This window comes from Perna viridis, chromosome 8, assembly GCF_037379345.1.
Source record: "Perna viridis isolate PV_CMFRI_1.1 ecotype Kerala chromosome 8, ASM3737934v1, whole genome shotgun sequence".
NCBI classification, from domain to species: Eukaryota; Metazoa; Mollusca; class Bivalvia; order Mytilida; family Mytilidae; genus Perna; species Perna viridis.
In genome coordinates this window covers 27,186,667-27,199,588 of record NC_142452.1, presented here as the reverse complement: position 1 = coordinate 27,199,588, position 12,922 = coordinate 27,186,667, and the positions used below count along the sequence as shown (strand labels likewise).

General features: G+C 32.9%; 1 protein-coding gene and 1 long non-coding RNA gene across 3 annotated transcripts in view; one reads left to right on the top strand and one right to left on the bottom strand.

Annotated features, from left to right (window-relative positions):
• LOC148610045 (uncharacterized) overlaps positions 1-2,540 on the bottom strand; it is a 22,396-nt gene extending 19,856 nt beyond the window's left edge. The window contains exon 1 of the long non-coding RNA XR_015914696.1: positions 2,074-2,540. This is a non-coding gene — a long non-coding RNA (uncharacterized LOC148610045). The remainder of the gene's footprint in view (positions 1-2,073) is intronic.
• Positions 1-12,922, top strand: part of LOC148610044 (uncharacterized) — a 15,233-nt gene extending 2,311 nt beyond the window's left edge. Inside the window, exons 3-6 of one of the 2 annotated variants that reach the window (XM_088541990.1) lie at positions 5,494-5,553; positions 6,628-6,981; positions 7,899-8,132; positions 11,522-12,922. In XM_088541990.1, coding sequence (XP_088398116.1) covers positions 5,494-5,553; positions 6,628-6,981; positions 7,899-8,132; positions 11,522-11,625 — 752 coding nt within the window. In that variant the 3' untranslated portion in view covers positions 11,626-12,922. The remainder of the gene's footprint in view (positions 1-5,493; positions 5,554-6,627; positions 6,982-7,898; positions 8,133-11,521) is intronic. The other variant, XM_088541991.1, reaches the window with a different exon arrangement.

The window sequence follows — 12,922 nt, the reverse complement described above, 5'->3', positions numbered from 1 at the left end:
GTCAGACACCATGTGCAGAAATAAAAGTTATAATTAGCATAAATGTGATATGCACTCTACATTAATGAATAAAGAATCATTACAACGTGATAGCTTTAATTAACAATTAATCGTCATTAATTCCAAAATGTTATTTGTTGCATTTATTTTCGACCGGAATGTATTGTGAATCAAAGGTGGCAGTTACTTAGTTGTTGAAAACGTATTCAGAACAAGTCCGATAACGATACTTTCTAAGATTTCTGTAGACTCGACACGCTTAAAAGATATCCGTATCTTGTATGCTTGTGGGCTTTTGTTTCAAATTTCAAATTTAAAAATTGGATGGTAAATAAATGATACTGGTATTAAACACCTGTAAAACAAGAACAGATAACAAGAGCCAAAATGAAAACAGAGAGCATTTTATGACACATATACTACATTTTAATCTTTCTCTTTATTATCATATATCAACATAAATTTTAAAACAATATCAATGATCGATATACACAAAAACCATTAAATCATACTATTCAAAAACAAAGACGAAGTCATACAAACTAGAGATGCTAGAGATACAGTATACATTAATATATATAGATAATAAAAGCTTGCTTAAATATTAACAACCCCCCCACCAAAAAAAAAAAAAAAAAACAAAACAAAACAAAAAACACAAAACAAAAAAACAACAACAAACAAACAAACAAACAAAAACAACAACAAACAAACAAACAAAAACAAACAAACAAACAAACAAACAAAAACAAAACAAAAAAACAAAACAAAACAAAACACAAAAAACAAAAAACGATACAAAACAAAACAAGAAAAAATAACAACGAAAAAAATAGTTCAATCACAATCAAAAGCATCATTTTGTCAGAAAGTAATTAAAGCTGCATTATCTGCCAAATTTGTTCAGTTTTGATTCTACTGAATTTTGCTGATTCAATGAAATAAGTTTGTAGTAATGCAATTGAAGCAAATAAATACGTACACAATATTGTGAATACAACCTGTTTTTAATCAGAGAATATCGATAGGTCTGATCTAATTATTTTTCGCCATTACTTCCGAAGATTGCCGACAGGACAACCACTTGGGTTAAAAATACTTTAACCTTGGTAAAACAAATAACAATAACGGATACACAGGTGAGCACGTGTCTTGTTTACATTTCTTTTCAAATGCAATTATACAGGAAAAGTACAATTTAGTAGAAATAGTTCCAAGTTGAAATATATCTCTACAGAAACAATAATTTACGAAAATGGCAGATAATGCAGCTTTAAGGTTTGGAATCGGAAAACAGTAGCATAAATTGTGTACATTAAAGAACTGAAGCGGTTCAAAAAGACAAAATTCAATTAAATTAAAGCTGTTCTTGTTACGAAATGGTTATATTTGAAAATGTCGTCTTGAAGGTAAGATGCGACAACTGATATACCTTTGTCTGCCTCATTTGTAAAAAGATAATACGGAACGTTTAAAATTGACTTGATTTTGACTTCCCAATTGTTAGTTTTACTTCCCTTTCTTAGTTTTAAAATACCAACATTTTTTAAGATTAAGACTATTTATTTCACAGTTGAAACGTTACTACCGAACCTGTGATTTGTACACAGACTTTTTCTATATAGCGCGGATATTGTCGGATACACATTTTTAATATAGTATATTCAGCATTTTCAGCGTTTGGTGATATTATCACCATAGACATCACAATTTGATTGACCGATATAAGTTTCTATCTCACAGATTATGAAAGATGTCGTGAGTAAAAGTCGTCTTCCTTGATTAACTACCTACTGACCTTTACGCTTGGTATCTGCAATGATGCAGCCCCTTTGACATTACTGTATCGGAGCAAATTTAAGGACCTATGTCAAATGAGCACTATGGTAATTTTTCAATTACAATTATAAATCATCCAACCATTGTGAGAAAACGTTGAAATTTTACGGATATACATTTCATTTCCTTTGAAATTTTCAAGTAAAATTTAAACACATTTTTATTTTTTTTCATGATTTGTTGCTATGTTATATCAAGTTCAAGGAAATATCTAAACACAATTATAGAACAAACCTCATTACTTGGCTTACATCAGTCGAGATGGATTACATTCCAAATAGTGTATTGCACATGGCATGATTCTTATGTGGACCGTTCAGCGGTTCGATAGAGTGAGGTGCCTTAGTTCATGCTCAAAGGTTTCGTTGTCCAGATTGCCCGTTTTCTGTAGGTAAAGTTCTCTAACTCTTTATAACCTTATATACATGTTGTGAACGTTATATCTTTGTACCTAAACTTTTAGCACGGTGTTTACCCATTTCAGTTCGTTTTTGAATCATAAGTATGTCAATACTGACAATTTCGAATTCCAAATTTATGATTTTTGTTTTTAATGGACGAATCAAGTACTATTTAAGTATGTTATGCTTCACGTTGATTCAGGCATGTGAATTACGTGAGTGTAATTGTTTATGATATTGTGTATCTCACTCTAGTAAAATGATGTTCGACTATAGTATATGTACTGACTAATGTAATCTGTCATAGATTACAACCTTTCATCGGATGGTGATTAATACGACAAAAAATGTCGGTATTATAACATATTACTCTGATACCACATTACCGCATAATGTCTTGTTTCTTTTTCCGTTATTTACAAAAAATACAAGATAATGATAATTATACTCGGCGTCACATAATAAAATACTGTTAAAATTTGAATAAAAATATTTTCTACGACATTTTTTACATCTACCGTCGTCTAAATTGTCTTAATTGACTTGCTCATTCGTTTAGCCAAACGGATTCTCCCTATACATTGAATCGTTAAATTCTGGTGCGATTTTAATTCTCGGTCCCAATATTTACATTGTCAAAAGTCGGCCATGTTTACAGTGATCGGGTTGCTAGGAGATGTTGTTTACGTTTAAATGGCTTGTCCAAAAAACGAAGAACCCAGAATGCCTTTCGGGGTTAGTTCGGATATCTCCGATTTATTTTATGCGAACAACGTACAATACTGAGAAATTGATCAAGCAGACGATTGTCACCGGAGTTCGACGGGAACTTACGAACTTCGTTTGTAAACAAATCGTCCCGTAGAAACCAACATGGCGGATTTTCCCGTAAGGATTTTTTTACGCACGATTTAAGCCAATAAGCGACTCGTTGGTACTAACACATCATGCATATATGCGAACTATCTTCTGATTAAATAAAAGAGTGACATATCTAGCGGTAAGTCCCGACGGTTTAAAAAGTAGAGCTTCAATTCGAAAATGTGCTATATGTGACGTCGAGTATAGCTATTTTTGAATTCAGATTTCTTCACATATTGAATTATGATATTGGTCATTGTATTCCTGCAACATTTCAGTTATAGAAATTACTTGATATTTTTTTCAAAAAAAACAAAAACAAAAACAAAAACAAAACGAAACAAAACAAAAAAAATGAAAAAAAAAATGATTAAAAGACTTTCCAATTCCAGCGAATCGAATGGTTCATTGCATTTATTGTCCTTGTGGAACTTCACATTTATTATGTGTGATTTAGTGTTATTTGTATGTCTATATTTAAGTGCAATTCCATTGACTAAACATTAACATGGGGTAAGGGAGGTTTTCTATTTTTGTTTGTAAGGATATGTATTCAAATAAAGCGCTGAACATATTAGCCAATCTAATTTAATTTTTCGATCTATTTCCAATACATATGACCAGTGTAAGATTCAGTGATTGGCCCCGTCCGTTTAATCAAGTCCCCGAAAACAAAGTGTCGGGACATATAGTTCTTCATTGTTTCATCTGTGCAAGTAATACTCTTATCAGTGAAGGTGCTCACATGTTTTCTCGGAAACGAACGGAGGATTTTAATGAAACGTTTTCGAAAGTTGGCATTACTCTGAAGATTTACACGGGAAAGTATGAACACTTAGTTCGAATACAGGGCACTGCAAAATTTAAGAAACCTAGCTGGTCTGGAATTTAAAAAAAATGGTCGACAGGTCCAGTTTTATATGTTCTATGATGTTTTGCAAAAGTGGATCGATATGTTATGTGTTAGAATAGTAACGACAGCAACCGCAATGTTGGTTGAACTTTGTAAATTATTTATGTTTACCCTGAAATAAAGAAAAACGACTAAAAATAGCTTTACAAACCTTAGAACAGAGCCACCCACGACAGCTGTATTGGATGGTTTTGATTATTTAATATGATCGCCAATTTTACATGGCCTCCACACAATCCTCCTATTAATTAAAGGTCAGATTCACAAGTGTTCAATGGAACATGTTATGAAGACTTCAAATCGATGAAATAAAATATTTGGTTCTTTGACTTTTTAACGAAAGTGGAATTGATTGCAAGCACGATATAAAACTTCAGAAAATCCATAGTGAGTTTTTTTTGTTTTGTTTTCATTTTTACATATCCATAGGTGCGCATTTGAATGACACGATTTTTATGGCACTATATAATCACTAGCCTATTTTATGCCATCATATTCATTCTATTAAAATTGTATTTAATTGGTTAATAAAGAAAATGTTTCGAAACAACAACACTCTTCAAAATTTGATCATCCGTTGTTTGTCATTATTATTACATATTGTCTTTGAAAGTATGAGTCATTTACATAATATTGCCTGGTGTGTAAGGTATTTATTTGGTTTATATGTCATAGGAAACTATGACTATAGTATTTTCTCTTACTTTTTTATAAACAAGAAAAAAAATGATTTTTTTTTAATTTTAACATAATTTTGCATACATTATTTATTTGTATGCTTAAATCGATACCTGATCGCATTTTTGTCACATACTATTAGGGAACTTAATATTCTTATTAGCGAGTACGCCAAACGGTGTCAGGCTAAGAGGTAACATTGATTTTGATATCCCTAAAAGTATTCCCTGAAAAAAGAAATGTCGCAGAAGTAATAAAAAGATAGATTTGTCCGTTTCGAAAAGATTTATCAGTTTCGCTATCCAAACAAATAAAAATGTATTATCGAAGATAACGTTTCAGAAAAATACCTTCATGTGTCTGATAGCCATGAGTTCCCTTTATAACTCGTGTCAAGGAGCTGTATTATCTTTGTTAGACTATTACTGGATTATACTTATTCGCAAGATGAGACAGGACATGCCTAAACTTCCGATGTCAATCCCGTTATTTTTGAAGGAGTTTATATGTTTGAGTTTGAGTAATTTGGTATTGTTTTCCTTACCTTTAGTTCTATATGAAATTTATCGTATTCGGTTTATTACATTTGTTATGTAGATCGTCTTTCTTTTCTGTTGTTCGCGTTCATACCATGTACGGATAATTTTCAAACGTAATCAAAATCAAAATTGTATACACGTGAATCACGTGATAATGACATTTTCATTGTATACACGTGAATCACTTGATAATGACATTTTCATTGTATACACGTGAATCACTTGATAATGACATTTTCATGTTTACGTATTCGGTTTTTAGGATTATTCGTTGCTGAATGTACTCTTTGTTCTGATGGTGCAGCGAGCAAATCTCTTCCAGGTTCGTAAATTGTTTATGATAATTTTCAATTTTTGATATAAGCTTCTATCTGTTCAATTAATTTTGAAAACAATCCATTTATACCAAGACATATTATAGATAATTGTATATGTTATAATTATTTGTAGATTATAAACAAAAGATATAATAACGAATTCTACTCTCTCATTCAAATAATTGTTTACAGACTCATTACCTTTGTTTCAGTATATTCATCTGCTGATTACGCTACATGTATTTATCTAACACATGGTAACAACAGAACGATCTATGATAATTCAGAACACTTTCAAAAGTACATCTGACTACATATGCACAAATTAAAGAAAAACAAAAAACGAAAAATAAAAAAGGAAAAAGAAACAAACAAAACTATCAAACAAATCGAACTTTATGGAAAACAACATAGCGGGCACTACTGTCTCAACGTTTTACTCGAAGGTAATTGCCCCTAATTATCTTTTGACAAATGAAATGTGTAATTTCCTTTAAAAACGAAATTAAACAAACAGTTAGTAGCAACATTTACCTGCATGTTGGCAGTTAACAAGGTTCATGGTCAGATCGTTTATAAACACTGGTCGTTTGGTAACAGAATCGTGGCCGAATTAAAATGAAATAAGTAGATGTAAGTATACGATGACACAGGATTTTGACCATTCGAAATTTACAGTAAAACTGATTCGCGCATGTCAAATAGTTATTTAGATAATTCATTTAAGACACAAAGAGAAGGTCTCTAGCTTGTGATATAATATGGATGGTATTCGTTTGTGTTTTCCTTTCCAAAAAAAGGGGTTTCTTTATCCTTAGACTGAGAGATTTCTACTTTAAATCGCTTTACCAATGATTTCTTTTGATTTCATACTCAAATAAAAACTTTGAATGGTGGCTATAGTATAGTATCAGGACGCATATAAGGATTTTTGTTTTGCGTTATCGTTTGTCGTCTCAGTAGCATGTCTTTTATTTAACTATCGACGTTGGTGGAGTCTGAAACTCAAATTATGGACATCATTTTAAAAACGCCTAATCTTTTGTCATATAATCATCATGTGATTGTTTTCTAAACAGTTGTGACCTTTTGTAAGGATATAACAGTCCAAGGAAACCCACTGGTATTGGATGGATATTATGCACACACATTGTCTAAAGTGCAAAACTGTACGTGTACAGTCTTTTCTATCAATGAAAAAGAAAGAAAACTTACCTATCAAGATAGTGGATTCATCACCTCACCGATACAGAACATAAACAATTGTGGAAGCAGTATTATGTTTAGTCAACCCTTATACGAATCAAGAAAACAGTCATGTCAAATAGGTGGTTTTCTTCCAATCAATACCAGTGTTTCTACAAATGTTAACATCATGTTACTAAAAAATGTGAAAGAAGCAGATACGAGATATTGCTTTAAACTATTTTCAGGTTTGTATATTAGATGATTAAGGTAGATAACACTTTTTACACGGAGCATTTATTTCGGTTACCTTGCAAGATCATACCAAAGTATACATTTTATTTAAACTTATAGTTTTAAAATTGATAAAAATAATATGTTCAGATTATTTTAAATGATTTTGTGACATAAAACAATAGCATGGACAAATTATTATTCTAAAAAAATTTTCCAGGGGAAGAATTGGCGGAAAAATTCTTTCAAAGGAGATGATTGGCGGGAAAATTTCTTTTGAAATGTATTGGGTATTTGAGTTTTTTTTAATATTCTTAGGAAAAGAGTTCAGGGGCCCTCATTTTGGGGGTTTGAAACATGAAACAATGTCTGTTAAGTGTACTTTATGTGAAGTTAAAACAAATTCTGAACACGTGTTTTTAGAAGGTTGTAAAATATTGAGAAAAAAAAAATCCTACAGAATTCATATAAATTGTAGTAAAATATTGCCTTAAATGATGCTCAATTATCTAAAAATTAAGTGTGTGATCTATTTTTTTTTTTACATTAGCATTCTGAAGTATTTTATTCAGGGAAAACTTTGACAAAAATCTACCTACTAGAAATATTAGGTATGACCTACTTTAGGCGTGCATTTGAAAACAAATATCTGTCTACACACTGCTCTTCAGTAATTTGATAACATTTGTTGAGCTAAACAACCCAACAATAAAGCAATCGTAACTTTAAATATATATAACGCTAGAGAATACTCTAAGGTGAATTTATACTCCACATCTTCCTATGTTTTATACTGCAATCGTTTTCAACAATCAATATATTGTTCACAATTGGTGTTATAAAGCTTTTACAAACAAGTACTATAAAGCTGTATTACCTTTTCCTTTTTTTTTTGCATTTAAAACAAGTTGATTATATTGACCATGGATAGGTGGAGGACACTTGCTATATTTGAAATGTTTTCGTCATAAAATTGACGGGAACTCATTTCTTACAACTGATCTTCAACCGATATCCAATTCGACAACTAACAGTGCGTCAGCGATGTCTAGCACTGACCTTCGAAACCAGACAACATACAATACAACAAGCATGTTTCAATTTTCTACTATTACTACAAACACCAGCCTTCATATTACAGATAAAGCACAAGATTCGAATAAAGGTATGTTATATTCCATTGCATCAATGTAGTCTTCTCTGACACCCAATGTTTATTATCAGAGGTAGACGTAGAAAATAATAGCAGTGATAAGACCTATACTGCTACCGCATTCTCTAAAGAAGAGATTGTGGAAAAGCATAAATTGTCTCTTTTGGTCTCTCTACCACAGACGATGATTGTGATTGACCATCTATGTACTGGACTCCTTAACTCCACAAGAACTCATACAAACAACGTTACATAGCTGGATCTGCAAAATGTGCCACCAAAACTCTTTCAAAACGTTCAAATTCCATACTCACAACTTTCAAAGAGGGTCTGCAGCCCTACTACAACACTTGTTACTACCGTAGTGGAAATAATTCAATGTGGATCCTAAAAAAATCGAAAGATCTTTTGGAATCAATCAGTTCATGACTATGATCATAATATAATAGCATTAAAACCTATGATTTTCAACACTGTATGCCTCTATTCCCCTCACTTAAAACATTATACATCGTTGTTTTTCCAAAAAAAGATGGTACACCTAGATACCAGTATACAGTTCTTGATAGAGGTTCCTCATTTGTAAGAAATAATTCCAAATCATCTTCCAAATATACAGAAGAAAATGTGTACAAAATGCTGGAATTTTTAATCAACAACATATTTGTCTAGTGTGGTGGACTCGTTTTTCAGCAAACGGTCGGCATTCGAATGACCTTTTCCTTTCACTCTTATAAGGCTGACGTTATAGCTGATCTGATCCGAAAGAAAAATATAGTTTAGCTGTATCCTTTAATTCCAATTTTCGCGATATAGATGACGTATTATCTTTAAACAGTCCTAATTTTGGGGATTTGATACATCGCATCTACCCCAACGAACTTGAGATAAAGGATACTACAGACACTGTGAAGTCAGCCTCATATCTTGACCTACACTTAGAAATCGATGGTAAAGAATAACTATTGACCAAACTTTACGACAAACGTGATGACTAATCTTTCATCTGTGGCAACATCCCTTCAGCACCTGCGTTTTGAGTGTTCATATCACAACTCATACGTTATGCCAGATCTTGCCGAAACTACTTTTTATATCGCGTTATAATTCTAACAAATAGGCTTCTGGAACAGGTTATGTTGCTACAAGATTGAAGTCTTCACTTCCGAAGTTTTATGGTCGTCATCACATTAACTCGTGGATCGTTATGGTGTATCCATCTGCACCATGAAAACTGACTTGTTCAACGTGTCATAGTTTTGATTTCCCCTTTCGTCTACCCCGGTGTCCGAGTTGCTTATTTGCTTTTGTTACTTTGTATATATATGATTATAGTTACTTTATGTACTTTGTTGTGTATATCTGTTTTCCATGTCGGGTCTTTTTCCCTGGGTTACATTCTTTTGATTACCACAATAATCTTCGTTCCCTTGATTAGCCTTTCAACAGATTATTGTTAGAAAAACTAATATATGTGTCGATGATTACATTCCTGCTGTACCTGACCATATTGCATAGGCCCGCTCTTATTTAATAGACCATTCAACAGAAAATGATGTTGAATCAGGTGCAACATTTTAACCAATTACTCAAAAAGGCCTTGGTGGTTCTGTTAACTCGGTCAAACTATAAATCTGTGCTATTGTTTTATAGTCGCTCTACCAAAGACAATGGTTGTGATCTACCGTCTATGTACTGGATTCCTAAACTCAACATCCGTATTAACAACGCTACATAGCTAAATCTACAAAATGTTCAACCAAACCTCTTCCAAAACTAAGATACTCAGTCCAAATCATCTTCCAAATATTCCGGAGAAGATGTTTTCAAAATGTTTGAATTTTTGACCGACGGCATATTTGTTCAGTGTGATGGTGGCACTTCTCAACAAACGGTCGGCGTTCCAATGGGCACAAATTAAACGCTGACCTATTCCCGAACTCTTATCAGGCGGATATTTTACGCTAATCAAAAGGAAGGTACATCGTTTAGCTAGATCCTTCAATCTCATTTTCCGCTATATAGATGACGTATTGTCGTTACACAATTCTAGTTTCTGAGATTCGATATATCGCATTTAACCCAACGAACGTGAGATAAAGGATAATATAGACACTGTGCAGTCAGCCTCATATCTTGACCTGCAGTTAGAGATCGAAGGTACATTTTTGTAAATAGAAATTTTGACCAAATTATACGACAAACTCGATTACTTTTCATTCCCTACTCTCAAATTTCCTTTCATGTGTGGCAACATTCATTCAACACCTGCATATGGAGTTCTCATATCACATTATGCTGTCAGTTTACCACTGCTAATGCAGACGTGTTGTATCGCGCTGGACATCTTACAATAAGGCTTCAGGGACAGGGTTATGTCGCTACAAGATTGTAGTCATCACTACAGAAGTGTTATTGTGGTCATCTCTTTCGTCTGTATAATACATGTATAATCACATTTCTTCAAGGAGTTGTAACAAAACTCAATCAAATTGAAATCATACATATGAATTGCTAGAGCAAAGTGTGACAAACTTAACGAAACCTAAACAATTGCTTCGATTATATTACTACTACCAATCATATAAATTATAGTAATTATAATACTAACAGTTTCAATAATGATAAATAACGATGAAAAAAAATAAAATATTGTGATAACAATCATGTAATATTAAGTGTAGATATCACTCTTATCACTCTTCATCAATGAAGGAGTAATCAAGGGAACCAAAATTCTAGTGGGCAAAGACCACACATGGAAAACAAACAAACATAAAGTAGCTGAAATAACACATACAAAGTAACAAAAGCAAATGAGCAACTCGAACTCCACTAAAAACTGGGTGCATGGACCAGATGCACCAGTATGGTAAGCGTCCTCTGTTTTTTTAGGAACACCCGTCGAGTTGCTCTTAAAAAGTCATGTCTGGGGTAGACGAAAGATAAAAGGAAAACCATGTTACGTTGAACAAATAAGTTTTCATGGTGCAGTACACCGTTACTATCCACGAGTTCATGATCATGATGACATATGAAACTTCTGTAGTGATGACTTCAATCTTGTAGCAACATATTCCTCTTCTAGAATCCAGAAGCATAATTGTAAGAAGGCAAGTGCGACACAAAAAGTCTGCGTAGTTACGGCAAGCTCTTGCGTATCGTTTGAGTTGTGATATGAAAACCATACACAGGTGCTGAAAGGATGTTGTCACAGATGACAGAAGGGTTGACAATTCTGAATGAATTAAGTATTATTAATTAACTAAGTCATCACGATTGTCGTGAAATTAATCAAAATAGGAAGCGACATCCGTCACCGAAAGGCTATACCATAAGCATTACACGGAATGGTTGCTATTGCATTATTTATCATTGTAGTTTCATATTTATAATTGCAGAATCATCCAAAACTTTATACTTAGCAGTGGGAGGAGCTGCTGTTGGGATTTTAATGGCATTATTGGTTGGCATATCTATAGTAAGATATATTAGGCAAGTATAATCATCGACCCAAAACGTAATGATAAGCATTCTTACGTTTAGTACTACAGGTACATGCATTATCATTATTCGGTTAAGAATAAAAACCAAAGAGTTCAAAAAACGTTTCCCCTTTATCTTGCTTAATTCGTAGAATCAAAACTATTGCAGCAATACCATTAAGAACGGTTAATTCCTTAAACAAGTAAAAATGTAGAGAAAGCATTATCAAGTTAATTAATTGTATGGATGCAGTTACCCAGTTTACTGAAAAATGTTGTTTACTTAGTAGACTACTGGAAAAACCATCATTACCAGAAAACACGGCTGAAAACCAAAATGACAATGATGATTATGACCTACAATACAACACCTTATATATTTCAACGGAAAGTTTTGAGAAGTGCACTTCCGACCCGAACAACCCAGATATAACCACTTGTAAAGTAGCTGCTCGGCCAGAGAAAAACTGTTGTAATACAAACATAGAAGAAGTATAAAAGGCTTATAAGAACTCAAAAGTATTGACGGTAACAGGATCAAATTGTGTTGATATCAATTTGGATGAAAGTGTTCAATCTTTAGCCTCTTTAGACCGGTCCTCTAGATCTTCATATTCTCAAGTCAACAACACGGGTTCATCATTACAACACCTAAACGATGGTTGTGATACAGTGTCCATTGATCATATGATCGCTCCTGGAACTGACGGGAGTGAAAATACTGTGGTTGACAAACACAGCCATGATGGTAGTAAAAATGATGTTCACGCTATCATCAAGAAGACTAAGCAATTGTAATTTCAAATACCAACACGCAGATTGCACTCTAAGTACATGAAATGGGAACAATTTAAATGTAGTTCCTTTAAAATAAAATATTACAGCTTAATGTCATAGCTAGCACAAATTAACTCGTAAAGTTGGCTAAGCATAATAATCTACTTTAGTATTAAGAATTGGTAAGAAAAAGTGCTACATGTACATAGAGTCTTTAAAAGACGGATTCATTTTAGTTTACATGCAGAGATCGACATAGAATACATTCTAACTTATTTGTGAACAAACAATGTAGATCTAAATATTCTGGATCAGGTACAAGTATTGGCATCGACAATCTGAGCTAACAAGTAGGTTTCCCGAAGGAATAAGGAAGTCTGTTCAAACACGTTAAAATTGTCGTCTGCATGAAACGTTCATCTCACTGTATAATTCACAACATAATAAGTCAAATAATTGTTTGTTCACGTACAATATTGCATCAGAAATGGTAAGAATAACTTTTGTTCCTCATGCATAAATAAATTCTACATTATCGGA